The following is a 25,273-nucleotide window of genomic DNA, read 5'->3' on the forward strand; positions in this document are numbered from 1 at the left end:
CCACACGCAGCAACGAAGACCCAACACAGCCAAAAATAAATACATAAAATAAATTTAAAAAAATTAAATCCACAGATAACATATCCCACTCTGAGAATCCTCCCCCCATAATTTCAACAACAGCTATTAAGACAGAGAAACAAAAACAGACTGAAACTTCTCTTCTCCTTTCTTAAAACAAAAGTACCATGACCTAGTAAAATAACAACGAAAGAAGGAAGAGAGGTAGTGACCTTGTAGGACAAGCTCTGAATAAGCATTTCTTCAGCATCTTATTAAATAGACACACACACAATAAAAATTGAGAGCCACTAATTTCCTATACTCAAGACACTCATTTATTTGATCTGATATTTGCTGAGAATCTATCATATAACAGGTACAACGTGTGTTTGAGGTGTCGGTGAGACAACCTAATGCAAGCACTGGGTCTGGCACTCAAAAACAGTGGCCTAGAAATCAAGATTTAGACCATATCCACACCAAGTAGGAGATGAAACTGTGGTTGTGAAGAAGATCAGAAAGGTAAAGACAGAACTCTGAGCAACATCAACACCGAAAGGATGGGCAGATGAAGACCCAACAAGATGACAAACAGGAATGGGCAGGAAGGCAAGCAGACGTGACACAGTGACATAGCATCAGAAAAGCAGAGGAAAGAAGGCCATTGCAAAAAAATAAGTCAGTGTTGAATGTTTCAAGTAAAATTAGGACAGAACAGCATCCCTTGGATTTGACAGCACTGAGATCATCAGTGAGCCATTTGAGCAGGAAACAGAGCCCAGGCTAGGCTATCTGGGGAGTGTGTATGCCATCAAAAATGCTAACAATAAATGGAGACATGCTTTCAAAAACTTGGCTGGGAAGGGAAAAGAGAAACAGAATGACAGCTAAAGAGAGACGAAGGGTAAAAGGAAAGAATAGCTGCTTTTATGTTTGCTTTTAAGGTTTAAAAAGTGTATAATATGTAATATATAAATAGTAGATATAAAGTATAAATAGTAGATATAAAGTATATATATGTAATACATTATACATAAATATTGCATATAAATATCAAAACACATAGTAAAAGTCTGAAGATACAGGAGACATAAAGATGAGAAGGCTGGAAGGAATGAGATCCAAAGCACAGAGGGACAAAATTAACCATGGGAGGAATGTGATACTTTTACCACTGAGATAAAAAGGAAGAGCAGCCACAGAGGTAATAATAGGAGAGTACTCAAAGAAGGTTAAGAGAGGAAAACAAAGTTTAAATAGATGGCCTTGATTTCTCAGTGGAAGAGGATGCAAAGTGGGAATGGGGCTTCCAGGTGAAGTCAGTGGACAAAGTAGTGTGAAAAAGTAGAAAATGAAATATTCATAAAAGTACACAGGGGCTGGAGGATAACAGCAGATCAAAAACTCTAACGACACCTTAAAGGACAAACTGTCAGCTGAACGTGTAAACAATGCAAGGACTCTAAGTTCAACTTTCGTGCACCATTTCTAAATAAATTACTTAAGGTACTAAAGCAAAACAGTGAACAAAGATGACAACATGGGGTCCAAGAACAGGCAGAACTAACCCAAGAGTATAATGAAGAGAAATTCAAGGCTGACAGCAGTGCAGCAGCCCTAGAAGCATATCAGAGCACTCAGTAAATAAGAAGCCGGAAGGTACAAGATATAGAAAGAAAGTGTATGTTTCTTCCCTCCACAAGAAAACAATGGTAATCAGAAATGCCAAGACTCATGATAACAAAAATATCCAATGATACACAAATTATATATGCATACAAAGGCTGAATGTAATTTTTTTTTTTTTTTTTTTTGCGGTACGCGGGCCTCTCACTGTTGTGGCCTCTCCCATTGCAGAGCACAGGCTCTGGACACGCAGGCTCCGGACGTGCAGGCCCAGTGGCCGTGGCTCACGGGCCTAGCCGCTCTGCGGCATGTGGGATCTTCCCGGACTGGGGCATGAAACCGTGTCCCCTGCATCAGCAGGCGGACTCTCAACCACTGCACCACCAGGGAAGCCCTGAATGTAATTTTAAAAAATAAAAATGGTTGAATTTGTTGAAATGACAGGATTTTAGCTTTTTTCTTTTTATTTATTTTATTGTAATCTTGTAAAAATTGTTTTGCAGTGAAAATTAAAAAAAGATGGCCAATTAAAAAAAATGTTAAGAAAAAGACATACATTTCAACTGTGATACAAATATGAAAAAACCTAATATGGTTTTGAGTAAATAATAGGTAAAGAACAAAATGTTTGAAACACCTGTTGAGCAGCACAAGTAAAACAGCCCTAGAGCCCAGCTCCTCCTCTATGATTATTCAGTAAATAATACACATGTAGGCATAATATTTTAGGTGCTGGAGGCTAATTTTCAGAACCAACCAATGGAGGGCTCAAGAAGGGACAGAGACACACACACACAACAGGGAGGTGAGATACAGTCTAATAAATTCAGAAACATAGGCTTAAGCATGTTATTTAAAGTTATAAAAATAACCAACAGAAGAACAAAAAATAAAAAATTAGGAGGATGTAAGTTAAATTCCTCATCTTTTTGCTTAAAGTTAAGATACTGAAAAGCAAGCACATTACTTCAAGTTATAGGTTACAACAAATAGGTTAAACTATTACAACGTAACTCTTACGACAGCTAGGTTAAAGAAATTATGTTAGGAGTAAGGGAAGATTACTCTATGTACTGTATAAATGATTTGTGCACATTACTTTTTTTTTTTTTTCGGTACGCGGGCCTCTCACTGTTGTGGCCTCTCCCGTTGCGGAGCACAGGCTCCGGACGCGCAGGCTCAGCGGCCATGGCGCACAGGCTCAGCGGCCATGGCTCACGGGTCCAGCCGGTCTGCGGCATGTGGGATCTTCCCGGACCAGGGCACGAACCCGTGTCTGCATCGGCAGGCGGACTCTCAACCACTGCGCCACCGGGGAAGCCCCACATTACTTTTTATAGTAACTTTAAAATGCAGATTTAGAGTTAATCTGATGGTCAGACAATAATTTTATAAGCCAGAAAAAGTAACAACAGGACCTTCTATCTTGGCCTCCCCATTTCTTCTTTATGTAAAGTATAATGCAATTTCTGCTTTTTTCAGAAAGAGTCACACACAAAACATAAATAAGTGAATGGGCAGTGGATAGTGGGAAGTTTCAGGGGTAGATTATTGAAAAGAGAAATAAAAGTCACTGAGGGAAACAGGAAAGAAAACTGACTAATGCTAGAAATGCTAACTTTATAGTGGTTTAAAAATCCACAAGGTCGGGCCTTCCCTGGTGGCGCAGTGGTTGAGAGTCCGCCTGCCGATGCAGGGGACACGGGTTCGTGCCCCGGTCTGGGGGGACCCCGCATGCCGCGGAGCGGCTGGGCCCGTGAGCCGTGGCCGCTGGGCCTGCGCGTCCGGAGCCTGTGCCCCGCAGCGGGAGAGGCCACAACAGTGAGAGGCCTGCATAGCGCAAAAAAAAAAAAAAAAAAAAAAAAAAAAAAAATCCACAAGGTCATGTAACTGTTTCCTGTGATCTGGATGCAGGAAAGAAATCCAGTTCCTTGACTGATCCAGGCTGCAGGTCTCCTCCATGGCCAAAGAGCCCATGAGTCAACAGTGGCAGAGTAAGCGATCCGTGGATCACAGATGAGTAGGAGCAAAGTGAAAGCAAGAGATAACCGAAAAATCAAAACAAGAGTACTGCTCTCGATAAAGTCAAAGAGTAGGTATTACACAGAGTAAAAAACTGAATAAGCACAAAACCAAGTTTAATATTCCAAAAGCCGAAATGTTCTGGAATACAAGGTTAGAGCCTAGGAGACAGCACTGGGGTTGAGGGGGCCAAGCAGCAGTAAGACGTGTATGACTAAGAGCAGAAATTCATGTCACGAGCCAATGCGGAAGTCTTATGAAGAAAAAGCCCGGGGATGACCAGGAGAACAGCAGGCAGAGCAAAGAAAAGGATCAGAGGGCGGTATAAGACACACAGCCTTAGAGGAAGCAGGAGGAATCACGATGTTTTAGTGATTAGTAACAGCCATGGGGAACGTGAAGAAGGCCCAGTGGGAACCTGGGAGCTAAGCGCAGGGACCCTCAACAGAGGCACTGGCAAGGCTGAGCCCTGGAGGTGTTCACAGTCTCAGCTGGTCACTGGATGCTCTTGCTTCTCAGCTTAATTACAGACTTTACCACAGGAAGGTATCCTTTTTTCTTCCCTCACTGCAAATTAAGAAATAATTCATTACCTTGGCAGCTGAAACACCTAGTGATAAATAATTAAAGGCTTACCCCTACTTTCCGTAAGAGGTCCCCCACGATGTTTAGTGCCGATATCCTAGCTGAAGGAGTCAGTGGACTGGTACCAAAGCCGTTTGGTATAGCTAGAGAAAGATAAAAGGTGAGTGATTACTCTTGCAGTTCCCTTTACATTTGGGTTTTGATGTTACAAAGCAGTATACGCTCAATGAAAAATCAATATAGTATTCCAAACTGTGGATAAAGTATAAAGTGGAGATACCACAAATATCTCCATTGGATGTTTAGATTATATCCAATTTTTCATCATTATAAACAATGCTAAAAGGACATATACCCTTAAAACATCTAGACAAGTATTTCTGGAGAAGAGCTTCCTAAAAGTAGAACTGCTGAGTCAGAGGATATGCCCACATTTTCACCTTAATATCCTGCCAAAATGTTCTCTAGGCTGTGCCAATATCAGCAGTCTGAATGGTAATGCCCTCAATAGTATTAGACATCTTTTTTTCCTGCCAATTTGATAGTCACTTTGTTTTAATTTTTGTTTCCCTAATCAAAGAGTCATTTGAATCTTTTTTTCTGGAAGTCATCTGTTTAATCTCTGCACTTTTTTCTACTGGGTTGTCTTTAATCAACTTGCAAGGGCACTACACACTATAGATATTCACCTTTTCTCCTATGTATGCTGTACTTCCCAGTGTGACATTTATCTCTTAAACTTTGTGGTTTGCAGGGGGAGCCTTGGGCTTCCTCACTGCAACATAATAAAACTGTTCCCCACATTTTCTCCTAATGTTTTTCTAAAAAACTTTTTACCACTTAGATTAGTAAACTCATCAAATATCTAAATTTTTCCCCTCCAAATGGATATCTAATTGTCGTAATACCATTTAGTGAAAAAGACTTATCTCATCTGAAACGGCACTAAAACCACACACTGAATTCTCTATACATTTCAAGTTCCATTAAATTATTTGTCTATTCTACCACAAATATGCTGCTTTAGTTATTATAGTGTTAAAATATATTTCCTAAAGGGCAAAGCCTCTTCTTGTTACTAACCTATTTCAAACTTTTATTGACTATTCTTGCACATTTACTCTTCCAGAGTAACTTTATTAAAAATAAAGTTTTCTTTTTAATTTTTATTTTATGTTTGGCTGCACTGGATCTTCGTTGCTGTGCGTGGGCTTTTCTCTAGTGCAGTGAGCGGGGGCTACTATTCGTTGCAATGCGCAGGCTTCTCATTGCGGTGGCTTCTCTTGTTGCGGAGCACGGGCTCTAGGCGTGCAGGCTCAGTAGTTGTGGCTCGCGGGCTCTAGAGCACAGGCTCAGTAGTTGTGGCACACAGGCTTAGTTGCTCCGTGGCATGTGGGATCTTCCCGGACCAGGGCTCGAACCCGTGTCCCCTGCATTGGCAGGCAGATTCTTAACCACTGCACCACCAGGGAAGCCCCAGAGTAACTTTAAAATCAACTTCACAACTTTAAAAATCCTATTAGGATTTTTATTAGAAATTTAAACTATTGATTGATTTGGGGAAAATGGATATTGCAACTAAATTAAGTCTTCCTATTCTGAATCATGGTATTTAACATGATATTTATTCACATCTTCTTTCATGCCCCTCAGCAAAGGTTTTCAGTCATGCACATTTCTTCAATTTATTTTTGAGATATTAAAGCATGGCAGTTAAGAGCTCTGGAGCTAAACTGCTAGATACACATCCATCTCTGCCATTAACTGTGTGACCTTAAGTAACCAAATGTGAAAGGGGGCTAATAATAGCACTTAAATCATAAAGTTGTTAAGTTTAAATTTATTAATAAATTTTGTTTTTTGGCCATGCCTCGCAGCAGGCAGGGTCTTAGTTCCCTGACCAGGGATTGAACCCACACCCCCTGCAGTGGAAGTGCAGAGTCCCAACCACTGGACTGCCAGGGAAATCCCAAAATTCATTAATAAATTTTTTAAATGCAGAGCACATAGTAAGTGCTCAATAAATGTTACTATTATTTTTATCTGCTTTCTACAGAGTTGTAATCAGCAGGTAAAATGCTTTTGTTGCTGCTGCTGCTACTATCCTTGTCCTCTAGAATATAATCGCATTGAAGGTAGCAACTTAGTCTTATTAGACCACTATCCTCCCCGCATCCTGAGTAATACATGACATATAACAGGTGCTCAATGTGATACAAATAAACTGCTATACTTCTCTTGGCAGGAACTTCTGGATCTTGTTTTTCCCTATTCCCCTCGAATTTTATATTTTAGGTATTATTAAATCTGTACTTTTATGGTAAGTTGTCTTGAATGCTTTTTGGAAACAGGCATTTTATCAATAAAACACAATTAGAGCTAGACCACTTCGTAGAGATCAGCTCTTCAATCTTGCCACTAATTTCTCTAACCTCTGGCTTCTCACTGGGTCTGTGCAGACTTTGTCATGAAACGGCAGCTTTTAGGTCAGTGAAAGCTCATGCTATCAGTTCCAATCAAAAACGTGTCTGTCTGGACAAATATCACTGCCTTAGGGTTGACATTACCTTAACTGTGCCAGAGCCAGCTCTATGTCCTACTAACACCCCCTTGAGGCTCCAGACTATTCTGATTAATGCTCAACTAAAGAATTTTCATAATTTATCTGCATAATTCTAATTAGTAACATAAAAGCAAAGCTTTGTTAAATCTCAAATGCTAGTAATTCTAAGGTCCTCAAATACACAAGCAGCCATTCCGAAAAAACGAGAGCTTCTGATGATTGCTGTAATCTATATACTGCCTGCTCTGTATTCTCAGCAGCAGAGTCAGCACATACCAGTACAATCAATAACGTAACTATATAGAATTTTCACATACCTTACCTCACCTCATAAAAAGACAAAAATAGGGTGAATTATCTATTCAAGGGCTACTGAGCACTTGAAATGTGGCCAATGCAATTAGAAACTCAATTTTAAATTTTAATCCATTTAAATCAATAAAAATTTAAAATTTAAATAGTCACATTGGAATAGCTACTGTATTGGGCAGCACAAATGTGGAGTGCACTAACCACCCAGATAGAAACCTTCTCGTATCACTCTGAAAGATAAAGTCCTATATTTTAAAAAAAAGTGTGAAGAAAGCTTCCATTGGGGGAGAAGTACAGGGCGGGTGTGGAAGTAGCTGAACTATGATCTCCAAGCTGCAAAAACTAAATTAATCTCAATTGAGAGCTTCAGGGTTCCATTCTTAACGTTCTATCTAGTGGCTACTAAATCGTTTTTCAGCTTACCTGGATTTAAAAAAACACCCTGACTGATGGCAAAAGGCATATTCTTTCTGTACTATTCATCAGTTACTCTGAACATCACCTATGAAAATGGCAGCTACTGAGGCATGTTATAGAATGGACATGTCCACCCAAGCCAATCTTAGACAAGTCTGAATGGTAACTCAGTGAGTCTCTGTACTTTCTGTGTATAAAGGCTTCTAGTCTCCCATGATATGTCAAGTGGCAAAAGAAATAAAACTGCATTTAAATACAATCCCAAACACAACACCGAAAAGCAACTATACTCAAATAAAGATTAATTAAAAAAAAAAAATACGATCCCAAAACTTGTGTGTAACAAGGTGGCACAAACACAAAAAACCACACACAATAGAAAAAAATTCCAAGTGTTAATAAGAGTTGACTTTGAGCCCTAAGATTGCAGATGGATTTTATTTCTCGTTTTTAAATTTTTCTACATGAACATGTATTACTGCTATAGTCAAAAAATAAACTTCCCTTAAAAATCTTTATTAAAATTTCAACTTATTAAGCTGCTCTTGTCTTAAATGTAGCCCTCATCTCACTGTTTCCTACTAATGAGTTGGCCTAGGAGAACAATGCCTTCTGCTTCACACAGTACTAGATTTAACCAACTTTTAAACTAAAATGATTGCTTAGGGAGTTCCCCAGTGGTCCAGTGGTTAAGACTCCGTGCTTCCAGTGCAGGCAGCTTGGGTTCGATCCCTGGTTGAGGAACTAAGATCCAACATGCCACACAGCATGGCCAAAAAAAAAAAAAATTAAAATGATTGCTTAAACCTTAGCAACCCCTGCTTCACCAGCAAAGCCTCGTAAGTGGACAATCAACCACAGTTTCAAAAAGAAAAGACACAGGCTTCCCTGGTGACGCAGTGGTTGAGAGTCCGCCTGCCAATGCAGGGGACACGGGTTCGTGCCCCGGTCCGGGAAGATCCCGCGGAGCAGCTAGGCCGGTGAGCCATGGCCACCGAGCCTGCGCGTCCGGAGCCTGTGCTCTGCAACGGGAGAGGCCACAACAGTGAGAGGCCCGCGTACCGCAAAAAAAAAAAAAAAGAAAAAAAAAGAAAAGACACTACAAACCTTTTGGTGAAGGAAAACTGTTCTCTGTTCCTTTGCCAACAGGAGTAGCTGGCAAAGAAAGTGATGCTTGGACAGCAGAATCCATCTTTTCACAGTCTAGAGTTGGAGAACTGGGAGCCGACTTTCTAGTTACTTCCTGTTGTCTCTCCCGAACAGCTAGTTCTTGTCTTAAATCTGTAAAATGTTGCAAAAGTAGTAATATTCACTAGAGGAAGCAAATACATCAAGCAAAGTCGCATCTGAAATGGCATAAAGACACTCTTCCTAAATTACTACTTCTCAAAAATGAATTTCCTATTTAACAATTTTTATTTCCAGGGGAATAAAAATGACAACAACCCTACTGTCTACATGATCATTTAGACTTTAAAAATGCTATAAACTTAACAGAACAATTATTTATGCCTATATGAAAAAAGAAATAGGGCAGAGTCCAAAGTAAAACTCACAGTGAACATATGACACAAAAATAAATATTCTTTACCAACTCATTTGCATTTATTTTGAAATGATGATGTAGTTTGGGGATTATTACAAAATCAATGAAGTGCATTTTTGTCATTTTAAATGGGTTGGCTTTTTTTCTTTTTTTTTTTTTTACTAACTATCCTACGAAATACTTTGTTTTAGAAAGGAAGTAGTCAAAATAGTTGCAAATTGTTTTCTTGTTTTGAAATATTAAATTTTTAACCCAAAATTAATGTTTTCTTTTCCAGTTATGCAACTGACCTACAGAATACTTGCTTATATTAAAAAAAAAAAAAGATACAAAGTTACCATACTCCTGGGTATATATCAAAAAGAATTCAAAGTAAGACACTGAGATATTTGCACATCCATGTTCATGATGGACACATGATAAGTGAAATAAGCCAGTCACAAAAAGATAAATACTGTATGATTTCACTTATATGAGGTATCTAGAGTGTAGTAGTCCCTCCCTTATCTGAGGAACATATGTTCTAAGACCCTCAGTGGATGATTTACGTCCACTGAGCGTGATGGTGCAAAATTTCATCCTGCTACTCAGAACAGCACACAATTTAAAACTTATGAATTGTTGATTTCTGGAATTCTCCACTTAATATTTTCAGACTACAGCTGACCATGGGTTACTGAAACCATGGAAACCTAAACCTCAGATAAGGGCGGACTACTGTAGTCATACCTAACAACAGTAAGTAGAACTGCAGGGCTTCCCTGGTGGCACAGTGGTTAAGAATCTGCCTGCCAATGCAGGGGACACAGGTTCAAGCCCTGGCCCAGGAAGATCCCACATGTCGCGGAGCAACTAAGCCCGTGCGCCACAACTACTGAGCCTGCGCTCTAGAGCCCGTGAGCCACAACTACTCAGCCTGCATGACACAACTACTGAAGCCCGCGCACCTAGAGCCCGTGCTCCACAATGAGAAGCCACCGCAATAAGAAGCCCGTGCACCACATGGAAGAGTAGCCACCGCTCGTCGCAACTAGAGAAAGCCCGCGCACAGCAACGAAGATCCAAGGCAGGCAAAAATAAAAATAAATAAATAATTTTTTTTTTTTTTTTAAAGAGAGAGAGAAAGTAAAACTGCAGTTGCCAGGGGCTGGGGAAGGGAGAGATGGGAATTTGTTGTTCAATAGGCAAAGAGGTTCAATAGGCAAAGAGCTTCAATTCTGCAACATGAAAAAGTTCTAGAGAGCTAAAAAACAATGTGAACATAGTTTAACATTACTGAACTGTACCCTTAGAAATGGGTAAGATGGTAAATTTTATGTTACGTGTTTTTTTTAACCAGAATTGTAAACTTAAAAATAAATAGGATAGAGTTAATATTTTATACATTATATAAATTATGAGGAGTTCTTCAGATGAATAAACCCTCCCCCAAAAAAGGAAAAGTCATGAAAAACCTATTTTTAGAAGAGCCAATAAACATTAGCAAAAAGTTTTCACAAGTAGTAACCAAAGAACTACAAATTAAAAACAATGTGATATCAATTTTCAACTTTCAAATAGATTTTTAAATAATTTTAAAATCTGTTTTTATTATTCACAGTACTAGTAAACATTGTGAGAAGGACACTCAGTCACTGCCAGAGTGTAAAGTTACCAACTTTCTAAAAAGTAATTTAGCAGCATCGTTACAACCATTAAAGATACTTATATCCTTTGCCACTCCTAAGAATCTAAGAAAATCAAAGATACTCCCCAATATTATGTACAAGGACACTATTTACAGCACTATTTACAGCAAAAAATTAACCACCAATAATAAAGGACCCATCAAAAAAATCATATATAATAGATTATATATTTTTAAAAACCTGTTTCACAAGATTTTTTTTAATGGAATAGATTACATTCACTATATTAAAGGAGGATAGAAAAAAATATATTTGTATATATAACGTGGTTCCAATTATATAAAGGAAAAAATATACAGGTATGTTTATGTATAGTCACAGGGAAGAGTGGAAAGAAACACATCAAACTCTTAGTGCGTTCTCTCAAGATAAAGGGATTGACAGAGACTTTTAGTTTCTTCTTTACAATATTCTGCATTCTAACATGAAAGAAAAAAAGAGGGAAGGAAGGAGAATTTTAAAAGAAAGTATATATTCTCTATATGTATAATATGTATACAGCAATATGTACACATATGTAATGCTAATATGTGCATGACAAAATTACTTAGGACAAGCAAAAAGGAAAAAATCCAAACAAACCAAGCAGTATATATGCAGTGGTAATGGTTAAGGCTTTGGGAAACAGACCAGGGTTTGAATCCCTACTGACAACACAAACTCTCTGTGCCTCAGTTTTCTGACCTATAAAATGGGGATAATAATTCCTACCTCCTAGAGTTGATGATGTAGATACTGAATAAACAGATTAAAAGTACTTAGCATAGTGTTTGACAAAAGCATATAAATGTGTAGCTTTAAAAAGTTGATCCTGAAGCTAGCTTAGCACTCTGGCTCCGGGACAGTAAGGTAATAAATATTCTTTAAGTATAAATTTTACCTCTTGCTTCATCCTTTAACCTCTGTACAGAGACCAGCAAAGATTCCTTTTCATCAAGTTCACTTTCTAAAAATGCATTTCGTTCAATGGCTTGATTTAGCCTTTGTTCAAAGTCCTCCAGCGAAACTATTGTTGCCCTAAAAAAAAAAAAAAAAATTAGAGTCCATGAATTAAATAAATAACGTGCAAATAGCTACTACAAAAGGAAACTGTCAGTTTATCTCATGCCATTTCCTGACCTAGAAAGCCTGGCCCAGTTGAAAGAGAATGATCTCGCCCCCTTCTGACCTCTGGTGCATTTAGTGTCTCTACTATCATTTGGGGCCATTCGATGTATTCTTTTGTCTTAAATTCCCATCTAAATTCCTTCAAGTTTCTTAAAGGAAGCCTACTTATCATACAATTTATATCTCCCCATTGGACTTTAAACATGAGTCAATGAAGTTTACATATTTTCAGGAAGAAAACTTTTCAATAGTTTTAGAGTATGTTAAGAATTAACTAAGAATTAGTTTAAAATGCGGTCCCAGGTCCCACTCTATTTACTTTCTTCCTACCAAGCTTTTCTTCTTCCTTCTTTCTTCTTAAGCAAACATTGACAGGTACCTGCTACATGCCCTCTACCCACTATGTGCTACAGAAATCAATTTTCCTAACCTCAAGTTAGAACTCTCAGTGCCAGGGGTCCCCAGCAGGAGGTGAGCGACGTGAGTGAGCGAAGCTCCATCTGCCGCTCCCCATCGCTCGCATTACCGCCTGAACACCACCCCCACTCCACCCCCACCCACCCACCCAACCCCCCCACCCACCCACCCACCCCACCCCCCCGTCCCTGTCTGTGGAACAACTGTCTTCCACGAAACCGGTCCCTGGTGCCAAAAAGGTTGGGGACCGCTGCTCAATGCCGTGTCCAATTTTACCACCTCCTGTCAACTGTCCAAATGCCTCTCGATTCCATTTGCTCTCCTCCAACCTTCTGCCCTTGGCTTAATTCTTCATCCATCACCTGGATTACTCCTCAGTGGCCTTCACATCTCCTCCTCCCTACTTTCAATTCCTCAGTATTATCTTCCCAAATCACAATCTGATAATACTCCTTTGTTTAAAAATTCTTAAGGAGCACCTCTTTGCCTACAGAATGACTTTCAAACATAGCCGAGCACAAGGTTCTCCACAACCTGGCCCCAAACATCTTCCAGTCTCATCTTGTCCAGCCATACTGTCTTTACACACTTCAGTCAAAGTGAAGTATTAATACCTCATGCACTTTCCTGCCTCTCTGCCTTCGCATCTCTCTCTTCACCGGTTAACATCTACTCCTCCTTGCAGACTCAGCTTCCCCAGTTACCACAGAGTACTTTACCTGTGCCCTTCTCTATGCCCTGGAGCAGTCTGTACATTCCTCCTACCAGTGTTTACCACGTGGATTGTCTCTGTCACGCCCAAGGGCAGTGGGAGCTTATCTATGTATCCTCAACTCTAGCATCATGCCAAGCATTTAAGTGTCACTCAGATACTAAGGAAAGGAATATCAGACAATAATTGTAAAGTAATAGCAATTAAGTTTGGAATGGTTAAGAAACAACTAATTATAGATATATGCAATCTTGGCAAAGTAATGGCAAGCCACTATAGGCTGTTCAGCAAAATCATAATAAAAGCATTATTTTGAGATAATTCATTGGTCGGTATTAAAACAGAAGAGAATAAAAAGCAGTGAAAATTTAAAGACAGATCAGCTAGGAATTAACTGCAGGATTCAGGTGTAAGATGTGAGGACCTTCAAGAAGTGTTGTAGTACTGAGAACATACAGGGAAGATGGAGGAATGAATGAGACATGTTTTAAAGAAAAACCAACAGGATCAACAATGGTACCTGAAAGAAGAAGGAAAAAGGAAAAACAGAAAGAAAAGCCTGGAAGGGCATTATCTGGGGAGATCAGGATTTTGGTAAGTTTCAATGTGACAAGTTACAGGTGACATGAAATACCAAAAGGAAATGTTCTAGAACTAAGATCTAGGTGATAGGGTGAGCCTAAAACCAAATTCTAATCACTGACTGCCACCTTCGGTCACTGCAACAGAAGGCACACCGCTCACGTACCGCTTCGCCCGCTCCAGGTCGTCGTTGGCCTGCTCCAGCTCCCTCACGTACTTATGTAGCTGCTCCTTAATGGCCCGGGTCTGACTTAGATCATCTTCTAATACTGAGACCTGCTTGTAGCTCTGTGCATACTGATGCTCCAGTTTCTCCTGAAGGTGTGGGTATAGGAAGGAAAGCATGTGTCATTAACATATAGTTTTCTTTAATAAAGGATGTAACCCAAGTAAGGGGTGGGACGGGGGCGGGTGGGATCCAAGAGATTCACCCACAATCTGAGTTGATGGTACCCCTCTCTCCTTTTTACACTATTTAAAAACAATGACACATTCATTCCAAGTGCCTTAACTCATATAAAATTAGTCAATCATTCTCCTCTCAAAGAAATCTAATAATGATCTCTCTGAAAAGAGGTAAAATAGTGAAACCGTTGCCTTAAAAACCTCAATCTTGGTGGGGGAACCTCCAGGTTCTTAGGCTGAATGCAGCCCAGGGTAAGTACAAAGAAGTTGACTGACAAGAGTTCAAATTCCCTATACCTCACCTTCCCCAAATCTACCCCACTGCCCAGACACAGGAACACCCCAAGCATCTGGCTTAGGCATGTGAGGAAGAGCAGCAAAAAGGGGTTAATCTTTCACTCCTGAAAATTCCTTGTTAGAAGGGAATTTTTTAAAACTAAACTCCAAAACTAAAGGGACTACGCACCATAATGAAATAAATGTGTATTTCATACAAATATAATTTTAAAGTGCCACACAATGAGGTACTCTGTCAAAACAAATAATCAGGCAGCTTTTGAAAATTATAGGAACTACAACATAATATCATAGCTAGGAACATTACAGCTAAAAAACTGACAGCTACAGTTTCCAAGTGAACGCCTGAACTCTAAACCACCTTTCCCTTGGTTCCATGAAAGCAAACAGTTTTTGTCAAAAATTCTAGGCCTTTTTACATTTTTATGTTGCCTGCTGCTCTTAAGCTCCACCTAAAAGAATGTATTTCTCATTTTAATAAAACCCAGCAAATGAGACACCAGCTTTTACTGCCACAATTACCTTTAATGCTTCCACTTCATACTTCAGTCTTTGGTTATCAGCTTGCAAGTCTCTATTTCTTTGTTCAGCCTGTATTAACTGTGCCTCCAACTCTGCTTCTAATTCTCTGCTTCCTTCCTGGAATTCAACTAGCTCATCCCGAGCTTCCTGGAAGCTAATCAAAAACAAAGCGGGAAAGATCGGTTATAGTAGAAGCATAAGGATCATCCTGAAGATGATTATATATCAATTCAGTAATTTTTGCCTGAACGTTATGCTACCATAAAATATACTAAACAATAAAGGCCATCTATTTTGCATCTCTTACTCTATATTCAGGATTCAATGAAAATAAGTTATAAGCCTCAAAAGGATTCATTTTTTATACACTCACCCCTCTTTCTTATTTAACATATTGATAAAGAAGCACATATTACTATCCACAAATTAGTTTAACATTTAGATTTGTTTTTTCAATATAATTGGTTTCCTCTGTAATTCTACTATTTAATTTTATGCGTTTAAAAATGTTATTCTGGGGCTTCCCTGGTGGTGCAGTGGTTGAGAGTCCGCCTGCCAATGCAGGGGGCGCGGGTTCATGCCCCGGTCCGGGAGGATCCTGTGTGCCGCGGGGCGGCTGGGCCTGTGAACGATGGCCGCTGAGCCTGCACGTCCGGAGCCTGTGCTCCGCAACGGGAGAGGCCACAACAGTGAGAGGCCCGCGTACCGCAAAAAAAATAATAAATAAAAAATAAAGTAAAATAAAATAAAATAAAAATGTTATTCTGAGAAGGGGTCCATAGGCTTTCCCCAGCCTATGAAGGCACCTATGGCACAAAAAGACTAAGAACCCCTGCCACAGACGCATACTTTCCATATCCACTAGCACAGTACAGTATCTGGCTTCAGCAATAACAGTGAAATAGCAATAAAAGGTTTGACAGGACTTCCCTGGTGGTGCAGTGGTTGAGAGTTCACCTGCTGAAGCAGGGGACACGGGTTCATGCCCCGGTCCAGGAGGATCCCACATGCTGCAGAGCGTTTGGGCCTGTGAGCCATGGCCGCTGAGCCTGCGCGTCTGGAGCTTGTGCTCCGCAACGGGAGAGGCCACAACAGTGAGAGGCCCGCATACCGCAAAAAAAAAAAAAAAAAAAAGAATCCGCCTGCCAATGCAGGGGACAAGGGTTCAAGCCCTGGTCTGGGAAGATCTCACATGCCGCGGAGCAACTAAGCCCATGCGCCACAACTACTGAGCCTGCGCTCTAGAGCCCACGAGCCACAACTACTGAAGCCCACGAGCCACAACTACGGAAGACAGCGAGCCTAGAGCCTGTGCTCCGCAACAAGACAAGCCACCGCAATGAGAAGCCCACGCACAGCAATGAAGACCCAATGCAGCCCAAAAAAAAAAAGGTTTGATAAGTCTTACTAAACTGTTAACCAAAGTTGGAAGATGTATATATATTTTAGAAAGATTTCATTTTAAAAAGAAATTTAAGATAAGTTTTGGTACTTAAAAGGTTATCTACAAGTTTTCCCAACTAATTGAAATGACTGAGATTTTATAAAATGCTCCATATACCCCTGAAGCTCTTGTCCCTCCCTCAAAGCTTTGCTGGCTCCAGACACTGATAACACCTGCCTGAACAAAGTCTACCCTATGAAGCCCTAGAGAGCTTATCAGAATCTCCAAAAGACCAAAATGATGAGGCAGAATCTGTACACCGAGCAGGCCAAAGATGGCCAAGAGCAGTAATAAGCTTTATAAAAGGAGGTAAACTACCAGGAGAAATCATAAATGACAGTTTTCTTACTATTTTAATAATTTGAGTAATATAAGGATTTATGTCATTTTTATATTATTTAAATACAAGCAATGCTATGACTATTTCTAAAATCCTAATCCTATATCAGAAACTCTAAATTTAGCTTTGTTAAAAAAAAAAAAAAAAAGGCACAAACTACAGATTATGTATTCCAAAGCCCTCTCCTATCTTTAGGATGCTTTTCAACATTACCTTTGTTTATACTTCGAGGAAAGTTCCTTCCAATAAGCAGTTTCCTCCTTTAAACTTGAAAAATCTGGTATATCTTCACCATCCATGATCAAGAAAGCCTGTGAAATATTAAAGACGAAAATAAATTAATAGAGAACATAAGAATCTTAGTAAAAGTATAAAGTCTGGGATGACACTAAATCTCCAGCATTTTGGAGGGAGTCAAACATGAAAGATTCTAAGAGCAGTTAACTCTTTATTACAATAAGCTCAGGCACCTAAATCTCTTCACTGCCCCACTCAGAGGGACCACCAGCATTGTGGATGGGGTCAGGAGAGGAGATGAACAAAGTCACGGAAGCCACGTGAAGCCCTTCTGGTGGCAGCACTAGGTTCTGGGGAGTTGACCCCACAGAATCATCCTGCAGCTGGTTCACAGCAAACTGATCTTCCGGGAATCAGGTGACAGAAAACAAGCTTACTGTCAGAGTTGCTACTGCTGCGTGCCCTTCTCTGTTGTACAATTGCTTCAAAACACCTGCTTGAAACATTTTATGCCAGGTAGCCTTTCGAGGAGATCAGGGACCACATTCCCAATAATTTACTATCATTACACTTCTAAAAATCTCCTGTTAATTATCTTTTAAGTCCCAAGCTTCCTCCATAAGCCCACTAATTCTCCAACTTCAATGTTCTTTCACCTTGGTTCGTCTCCCAAGGCTTTCAGAGTGGGTTAAAAAATATCTATTTAGTTAACCTTGCATTTAGACTGGCTACCTAAAATTCCCAACTGACTGTCAGGCCCAATGGAATACCAAAGACGTTGGGCTTGTCCTAGATTCACACCTAAGTGTTTCAGTCTTACCTCCTACAACCCTTGCCCCAAGCATCCTACTTTATATTCCAGCAATACTGTTCAAAATTGTCCTAACGCACCATTCTGCTTCAGGTCTGGATATTTTCCCTACCTGGAATGGCTCTCCTTCCTTGTGCATTTAGAAAGCTCCTATTTATCCTTTAAAACCTAGCTGTCATCTTTTGCAGAAATCATTTCCTGTCCTCACCCAGACAGCACTAAAATCTCCCAAACTCTTGGCCCCCATGAATATGCTTTCATGCATATATTTACCACATAATAATGCATTTGCTTACACCTCCCCCTATTAGGCTGTGAATTATTGTTACGGATTTCAACCCCAGCACATTGCCTGCACAATAGCAGATATTCAATAATATTTATTAAATTAAACCAAAATTGATTCAACCTAATCCATACTGGGTAGCAAGAATTCAAGGCCAGCTTTAAAAGTAAATTAATAGGGACTTCTCTGGTGGCGCAATGGTTAAGAATCCGCCTGCCAATGCAGGGGACACGGGTTCGAGCCCTGGTCTGATCCCACATGCCACGGAGCAACGAAGCCCATGTGCCACAACTACTGAGCCTGCGCTCTAGAGCCCGTGTGCCACAACTACTGAGCCCGCGTGCCACAACTACTGAAGCCCACATGCCTAGAGCCCGTGCTCCGCAACGAGAAGCCATCTCACCGCATCAAAGAGTAGCCCCCTTTCGCCGCAACTAGAGAAAGCCTGCACACAGCAATGAAGACCCAAAGCAGCCAAAAATAAATTTAAAAAGTAAATTAAAACTTGAAGTTGTAGAGAATACGTAATTCATCCAGCAGGACCCACTACTCACGAATGTTTAGAAAAGACATGGACAAGAACAAATACAGAACTTCAACTTGAGGGTAGGTATACCAAAGAGACACAAGAATGGCTTCTAGTTGAATAAAATTAAAATGTAACTATCAATATATACATTTAGTGTAACGCTTTTGCGGCCTACTGTGACTTCTTCCGGTTTTAGTCAAGTCTTTCCTGACCACATCGTCTATTATTACTTTTGGCATATTAGTCAATCTTCTAATTAACTTAAATTACCAATCAGCCTAAGAGTTCTCTGAAAAGAGATGGTCCTTGACATACTTGGCATCTCTTCCTGGCACTAAGCACAGCACTTTGCTCAGAGAAAGTACATAGCGCTTACAGACGTTTACTGAGCACCTACAATGTGTCAGACATTGTTAAGTGCTGGATAAACATTCAGCACTTAATGCACCCTCCTCTAATCTTATTACCCCTACACTGGCACACTTTTGTCTGTTTTTCTACTCTTGAAGATACCGTTATAGCATGACAGCATACTAAAATGTAAAACCCACAGAGTTAGGAGTCCTGCCGAGACTGGGTTCTAGGGTTCCCACTCTGCCATTAAATTCCTTAATGGCAATTAAGCAATCTGCTTAATCTCTTAAAGTCTCAGTTTTTTCATCTAATAAGGGTTTGGACTATATTAGCTGACTTGTTTCTTCAAATATGTATACTGGTTAGTAAATAATACTGATTAATTTTATAATCCTATCTCTTCATCAAAGTTCCCAATTCCTACTCAATTTCCCCAGATGTAGGGATAATCTTATTTGTAACTGTAATTTAATTTGTAGTAAGGTGTGAATGAAGATGAGGCTAATCCAGTAGCAAGAGGTTTATTTGTATCTCAGAAGAGTATCCAGAGCAGTTAAGGGCATCACCACGTGGTATCAAAAACCCCTCAGGGGCTTCCCTGGTGGCGCAGTGGTTGAGAGTCTGCTTGCCGATGCAGGGGACACGGGTTCGTGTCCCGGTCCGGGAAGATCCCGCATGCCACAGAGCGGCTGGGCCCGTGAGCCATGGCCGCTGAGCCTGCGTGTCCGGAGCCTGTGCTCCGCAGCGGGAGGGGCCACAACAGTAAGAGGCCCGCGAACCACAAAAAAAAAAAAAACCCTCAGACTCATTGCCTAAGTCTCCTTGACAACCCAGCTGAAGATATAATTACAGGACACATGAGAGAAGCGCCTCAGGGTGAGGCAACAATCATTGTGTCCCTTGAATCCTCTATATAAGGTCTTTTCCCAAAATGCAAAAAAAAAAAAAAAAAAAAAAAAGTTAATTACATTTGAAATCTATGAATCCAGCCTTAAAGAAGCTCGTGGGTGCTGGTCCTCAAATCTGGAGAGACACATTTGCCACTGGAACACTGGCAACCATGTATCAATGTGCACCTCAAATATTCAGTTTCTCACACTCAATCAATAAATTATGGTTTTGCAAAATGTTATGAAGATCTAAGGGACACAAGAAGCAAAGTTCTGCTGCTACTTACTCTATTTTAAACAAGAAGTATTTGAAGAGCGATGAAAGGTTGTGTCTCTCCAGGTAGTTTCCAAGAGCAGGACCTGTGTCTTACTTATAAATCCCTTCTGCCTCACCAGGAACATGTAACACTGTAGAAGTCTAATATTTGAATCTGACTTATAATCTTTTTTCCCTATTATTCCTTCTTTGCTTTCAAAGTACTGCTTTCCTTTATTAATATAGAAATTCCTATTTCAGAAATGGTGTAAGCCAAAAGATGTGTGGGCAGTTTATTTCTACCTCACAACACACCACCATGTATTAAATCAGGATTATAAAACCTATCATTCTCCGGCTAGACAAAATTATCAGTCTGAGGCAGGCCAAGCCACATTCACAGTCACTTATAAAGCTCAGCATAGGCTCCACATCACAGAATAGGGAGCTGCTGGGACTTACTGGGGAGAGCCTTGGCAATAACCGCTGCACACTAGCTACCTAAAATAATCACTGTCCAGCCTTTAATTCTTAAATATAAATGGACAACCAAGAACCACCAGACAAATGAGAAAAGCCAGCAGCATGAGTAAGAAAATCCTAGGACCTACTGAACCTAGAGGAAACAGGTAATTCAGGAAATGAGAGAACTCTTCTCATACAAGAACTCAGGAGGGTTACCTCCCACACATCTCCTGAGACAGTTACAAAAGAGAGAACAACAAGACCTGGATGGCACAGGCTATAGGAAATAGTCGCTCCAACCCAGGAATGCAAAGAAGAAACATCCCAAGATGAAGCCTAGTCCATCACGTCCTGAGAGTCACTCAGTCCAGATGGATGGCTCCAGGAAAACGGAGGAATCCCATAACAGACACCATGACTGGGAAGCTGGATAGATCTGAGGTTATGATAAAAGGACATCACTCTTGTGTCAACAAGAAAAAAAAGCAAGTTGGAAACTCCAGAGAGATCAAAACACAGTATATTTGGTCTTAAATTTACCATATATTTAGTGTGTTGCTCCCTTTAAAGATTCTAGGATTTGGTAAACAAGTCTGTATTCTTTTTTAGGCCCTAATTCTGTAGACTTTGATGATAATACCTCTCAGCCTTGGTCTTCTCAAAGTGAATATTTCTTATCCTTTTAGCTTTGTATTCACTTGGCAGCCATCTGGATCCCTTAAATATTTTTGTTGTCTTGCTTTGGAACTTCTCTAGATTACATACATGCCTTTCTGGAGTTCAGTGACTGATGCTACTTCAGCATGTCAACATTTTATTCGCAGGTAGGATACTTTTACAGTTTCCAGTACTCCTTCTCTTATTATGCAGTATTTGATGATTCTGGCGATTGGTCCATGGGCCAATGTCCTTATGGAAGTTCATAATGACTACTAGATGCCTCCTTTGGCATCTAACATTTACTTGAATGTATTTGAATGTGGAGCCAACCCTTCTACAAATAGGGTTAGGGTTGTTTTTATCTACAAATGTTATCGTTCACATGCCCAGTTTCAAACTTTTCTGTGTGAGGCTGTTTTTCATTGTTGTTGTTGACCCATTTATACAGTATCAGGGGACCTACAGCTGTTATTACTTTGAAGAGTGCTTAGCTAAGTAGTGTTCCCTGAGGAATCTCACTGTTTACACCTCTGGGTATACTATAAAGTGTCCATTTGTCCCTGTTTTTTTGGTTCTTGAATAGGGCCGTATTCTTAATACAACTACCAATTTTTCCATCAGTGTCCCCTGGAGACTCAGGTTTTAAATAGCCTTTCGTGTGAAACTTCTTGAGAATCTAGTTCTATTTCTTGTATTTTCCTTGTCCAACTACTTAGCTCAGTGTCAAATAATTCTAGCCAAATTATTTTAATATGTGTTTTTATTTCACACTCGCTTCTGTTTTCTTGCTGAATCTTATGTGAATTGAGCATAGACTACAATTTTTCTAATTAACAGGTTACTTTTACAACTCACTTACTGGTCCCTCAAACAGCAATTTATGCCAGAAGGCTTTTACTAAAATGACCATCAGCTTTTCCAAACAAACCAATTAAAAACACTGAAGAGGGTAACAAGCGGTAGGAGCAGCACAGCACAGCAGTTAAGCGCCCAGACCCTGGAGTCAAACGGCCCAGGTTGGAATCAGAGTCCTCTACTCACTAGTGGACCTTGGGCAAGTTACTTCACCACTCAGGGACCCACTTCCTCACCTGTAAAATGGGGATAATAATTAAGATAGGGTTGTTTTGACGATTAAGTGTGTTAACATTTGAAAGTACTTAGTACGAAGTCTGGCACAGTAAACGCAGCATAAATTTAATTTTTTTATGTGGTTGCACCGGGTCTTAGTTGCGTGGTTAAATTATTTTAAAAAACTGGTCGTTCAGTTGCAGACCTTTGAAGTATAACCACAAAATAAATGTGCTTCAGAATTTAAAACATACAAATGATTCCTTAAAATTAATCACTTCTGGAAGCTATGTGCATATTTCAGTGATACCACCATTACTGAAAACATTTCTAAAACCTCTTCTGGAATAGCCTTGAAGAACCAGATTAAAAAATAAACAAAAAGCTTTCTTTGTGGTCATACCTCATTTCTACTGCCTAATTGGTATTATCCAGCTTTATCACTCTAATTTTATTCACGAGACTTAGCCTTTACAGAAATTGGATTTTTTTTTACAAATAACAAAAATTTGCTACCACTGCAGATATTCAAAATACCTCCTCAGGGGCTATAAAGACAATCTGTTCATTTTGCTTCAAGTTACAGCAGGAGGATGTGTTCACTGTGTTATCTGAAACTATGTAACTGGAGATATTAGACTACAGAAAGTTAGTCAATACAGAAAACTATACTGCTACCAAAAAAAAGAAAAAGCTTTAATGACACATCTACAATCTTCTGAAGCTGAAATGAAAGTAGATAATTATATACTCTTCCCCACTACCCAAATCTTCCCTCAATACCATGTCCCATACAGATGGAGTGTGAACCCCAGAAGTATGACAACTTCTACATGGGGCATTATCGTACTGTATGTGACCTTCAGATATCTAGCAACTGACAAATCAACTCATTTGGGTATAAAACTGCTTGTCCCAAATGCTATATTTACAAAGAAACTATTCTTTGTGCAATGCTAAGAAAATCCATTTTATATGATATTGTCTCCTTGTTAATAGTTGTAGGATGGACTAGTGAGACTGGAAGAGTTCTTCTGGAACTCACAATAGATAATAGATACCTTTTTACCAAAATTCTTCTACTCCCAAATGTGACACGTACAGAATTTTAAACTTTTCAAAGTCAATTGTAAATATGGTCTCCCTTTGGTCCTATCAAACTTCTTTTTCTACCTTATGAAGTGCTCAGAAACTTATGTCAGAAGTAATTTTAAGCTTTAGTAACCAAATTTATCCCAGTATGACTTAAAATGAGAATAAAAATAAGTTTTGGAGATGTCACAAAAGCAATCTAAGTTTTTACTGAGGTTTCTACTTAAGTGTTCCTCATCCAATTTCAATTTATTTAATTTAAAAAGCCAAAACAGAACAAAAAAACAACTGCTTCATAAGATTTCTACCTGGACACAGTCAACTTCAACCAGGGCTAACCAAAGGTTTTTTTTTTTTCGTTCCTTCTGATCTCTGATTTTAAATAATAACTTTAATAAAGATTCAGAGGAGATATTGTAGTTCCCCTTTATTCTCTTCAACACATGACTTAATGCTGCATTTTACCCCCACCAACTTCATGACTTAGCAAAGCCATTACCCTGTTTCATAAATGAATTAGAAGCCACACAATTTATCGGACAAAATAATTAGCCAGCAACCATGACCAAGTACCAGCGTACGATTTCTCTCACAACTGAGTAGCAGTTCTTATCCTGGGTAGGTCTGCTCAAAAACATTTGAACACATCTCCTATTAGCTTCTGGTATATTTTTGGCATGTCAAATTTTCTACTTTGCTTTCTAGCTGAGAAGGGTATAAAAATCCCACAAAAAGAAACCAGAACTCCAAGCCGGGAGATGTAAATCCTGGACCAAGCGAAGCCACTCACTGGCTGGTAGAATCCACAGTAGAAATCACTTAAGCCCCCACCCCATCTGGTCTCAATTTCCCCATCCGTCAAATGGAGAGAAGAGAATCAGGCACAGCCACTAACCAGGTGATGAGGTTCAAAGGAGATCGCGAGAGTGTTCTGAAACGAGTAAAGGCGCTACAGAAATGTAACGAAATTATCAGGAGTGAAAGAACCCTCAATTCCTTGGCAAAACGTAAAGGGTTACTTCGTTGCTTACCAACAAATAAAAAAGAAAGAAAGGCCAGCACAAGCAACCCGAACCCGTTTGGTGACACTTTTCTGAACTCCAAGAGGGGTGATGAGCAGTTCGGGACAGGCAGTCACGGGAATGCCACCGGAGCCCAAGGTGGGCTGCTTCCGCTCTGGCCCCCCGCGGGAGAGAAGCGAGGGGAGTTCAAAACCCAACCCGGCTCCGAACCACCCTCCCAGCTGAAGGGATGGGGGAGGGGCGGTGGAGGAGGATGGCTAAGCTGCCGCCACCACCTCCAACGGAGCCGCTCCTTGCGCCACCAGCGCCCGGGCCCACGGTGCCACGTCCCGGCCTTCGTCCCCGCCATCCCTCACCCCACCCGCGGACGCGGGCACATCCTAGGGAGACCGCCCGGCTCGCTCCCTTCCAGGCGCCCCGGTGGGCCACACCTCGGACCAGGGCGGGAGGGGGCATTTAAAGCGGTTGGAACAGTTACCGCCGGACTGGTCGCCCCGGAACCCGGGCCGGGCCCGGCCCGGCGGGGCCTCGGACACAGCCCCCGGGCTGGCAGGTTCCCCGGGGACAGGCCTCGGCGCCGCCGGCTTGGCCCGGCGCCCTCGGGAGCGGCCCCGCACCACAGGCTCACCTCCAATGTGTCAAAAGCTCATGTTCGCCGCCGCTCGACCGCCGTCTCCTCTCCGCTGGCCTGGCCAGGCCCGCCCAGTCGCTCCGCTCCCCTCCAGAGCCTTGAGCTCCACTCCTCGAACCTCCGCGCCCGGCTCCTCCCCGACACGACTGAGGTTGCTTGGGTGTCACAGGCCATTCTGTGACGCACGGGGGCGGGGCTCTGAGCATGCGCGCGAGCGCGGGGCGGCCTGGGCGGGGCTGTGACGAGAATGGTGTCACAGGGGGCCGGACCGCGCCGGGCCCGGCGCGCTGACGTCAAGCTGGCGGCGGCCTTCTGCGCCGGTGTTCTGGGCCCCGCTGCGTGTCGTTTGCGACCTTCGTGGTTCCCCAAAAAGGCTCTATG

At 40.9% G+C, this 25,273-nt stretch overlaps 1 protein-coding gene across 1 annotated transcript in view; it reads right to left on the reverse strand.

Annotated features, from left to right (window-relative positions):
• Positions 1 to 24,965, reverse strand: part of NDEL1 (nudE neurodevelopment protein 1 like 1) — a 33,721-nt gene extending 8,756 nt beyond the window's left edge. Inside the window, exons 1-7 of the mRNA XM_079725656.1 lie at positions 24,890 to 24,965; positions 16,802 to 16,899; positions 14,805 to 14,958; positions 13,747 to 13,895; positions 11,643 to 11,779; positions 8,636 to 8,809; positions 4,288 to 4,379 (exon numbers count right to left, since the gene is read on the reverse strand). Of these exons, the coding sequence (XP_079581782.1) occupies positions 4,288 to 4,379; positions 8,636 to 8,809; positions 11,643 to 11,779; positions 13,747 to 13,895; positions 14,805 to 14,958; positions 16,802 to 16,887 (792 nt within the window). The 5' untranslated portion in view covers positions 16,888 to 16,899; positions 24,890 to 24,965. The remainder of the gene's footprint in view (positions 1 to 4,287; positions 4,380 to 8,635; positions 8,810 to 11,642; positions 11,780 to 13,746; positions 13,896 to 14,804; positions 14,959 to 16,801; positions 16,900 to 24,889) is intronic.
• Between the last annotated feature and the right edge of the window lie 308 nt (positions 24,966 to 25,273).

The sequence above is a fragment of the Hyperoodon ampullatus genome (genome assembly GCF_949752795.1).
Source record: "Hyperoodon ampullatus genome assembly, chromosome: 19".
In the NCBI taxonomy this organism is placed as follows: Eukaryota; Metazoa; Chordata; class Mammalia; order Artiodactyla; family Ziphiidae; genus Hyperoodon; species Hyperoodon ampullatus.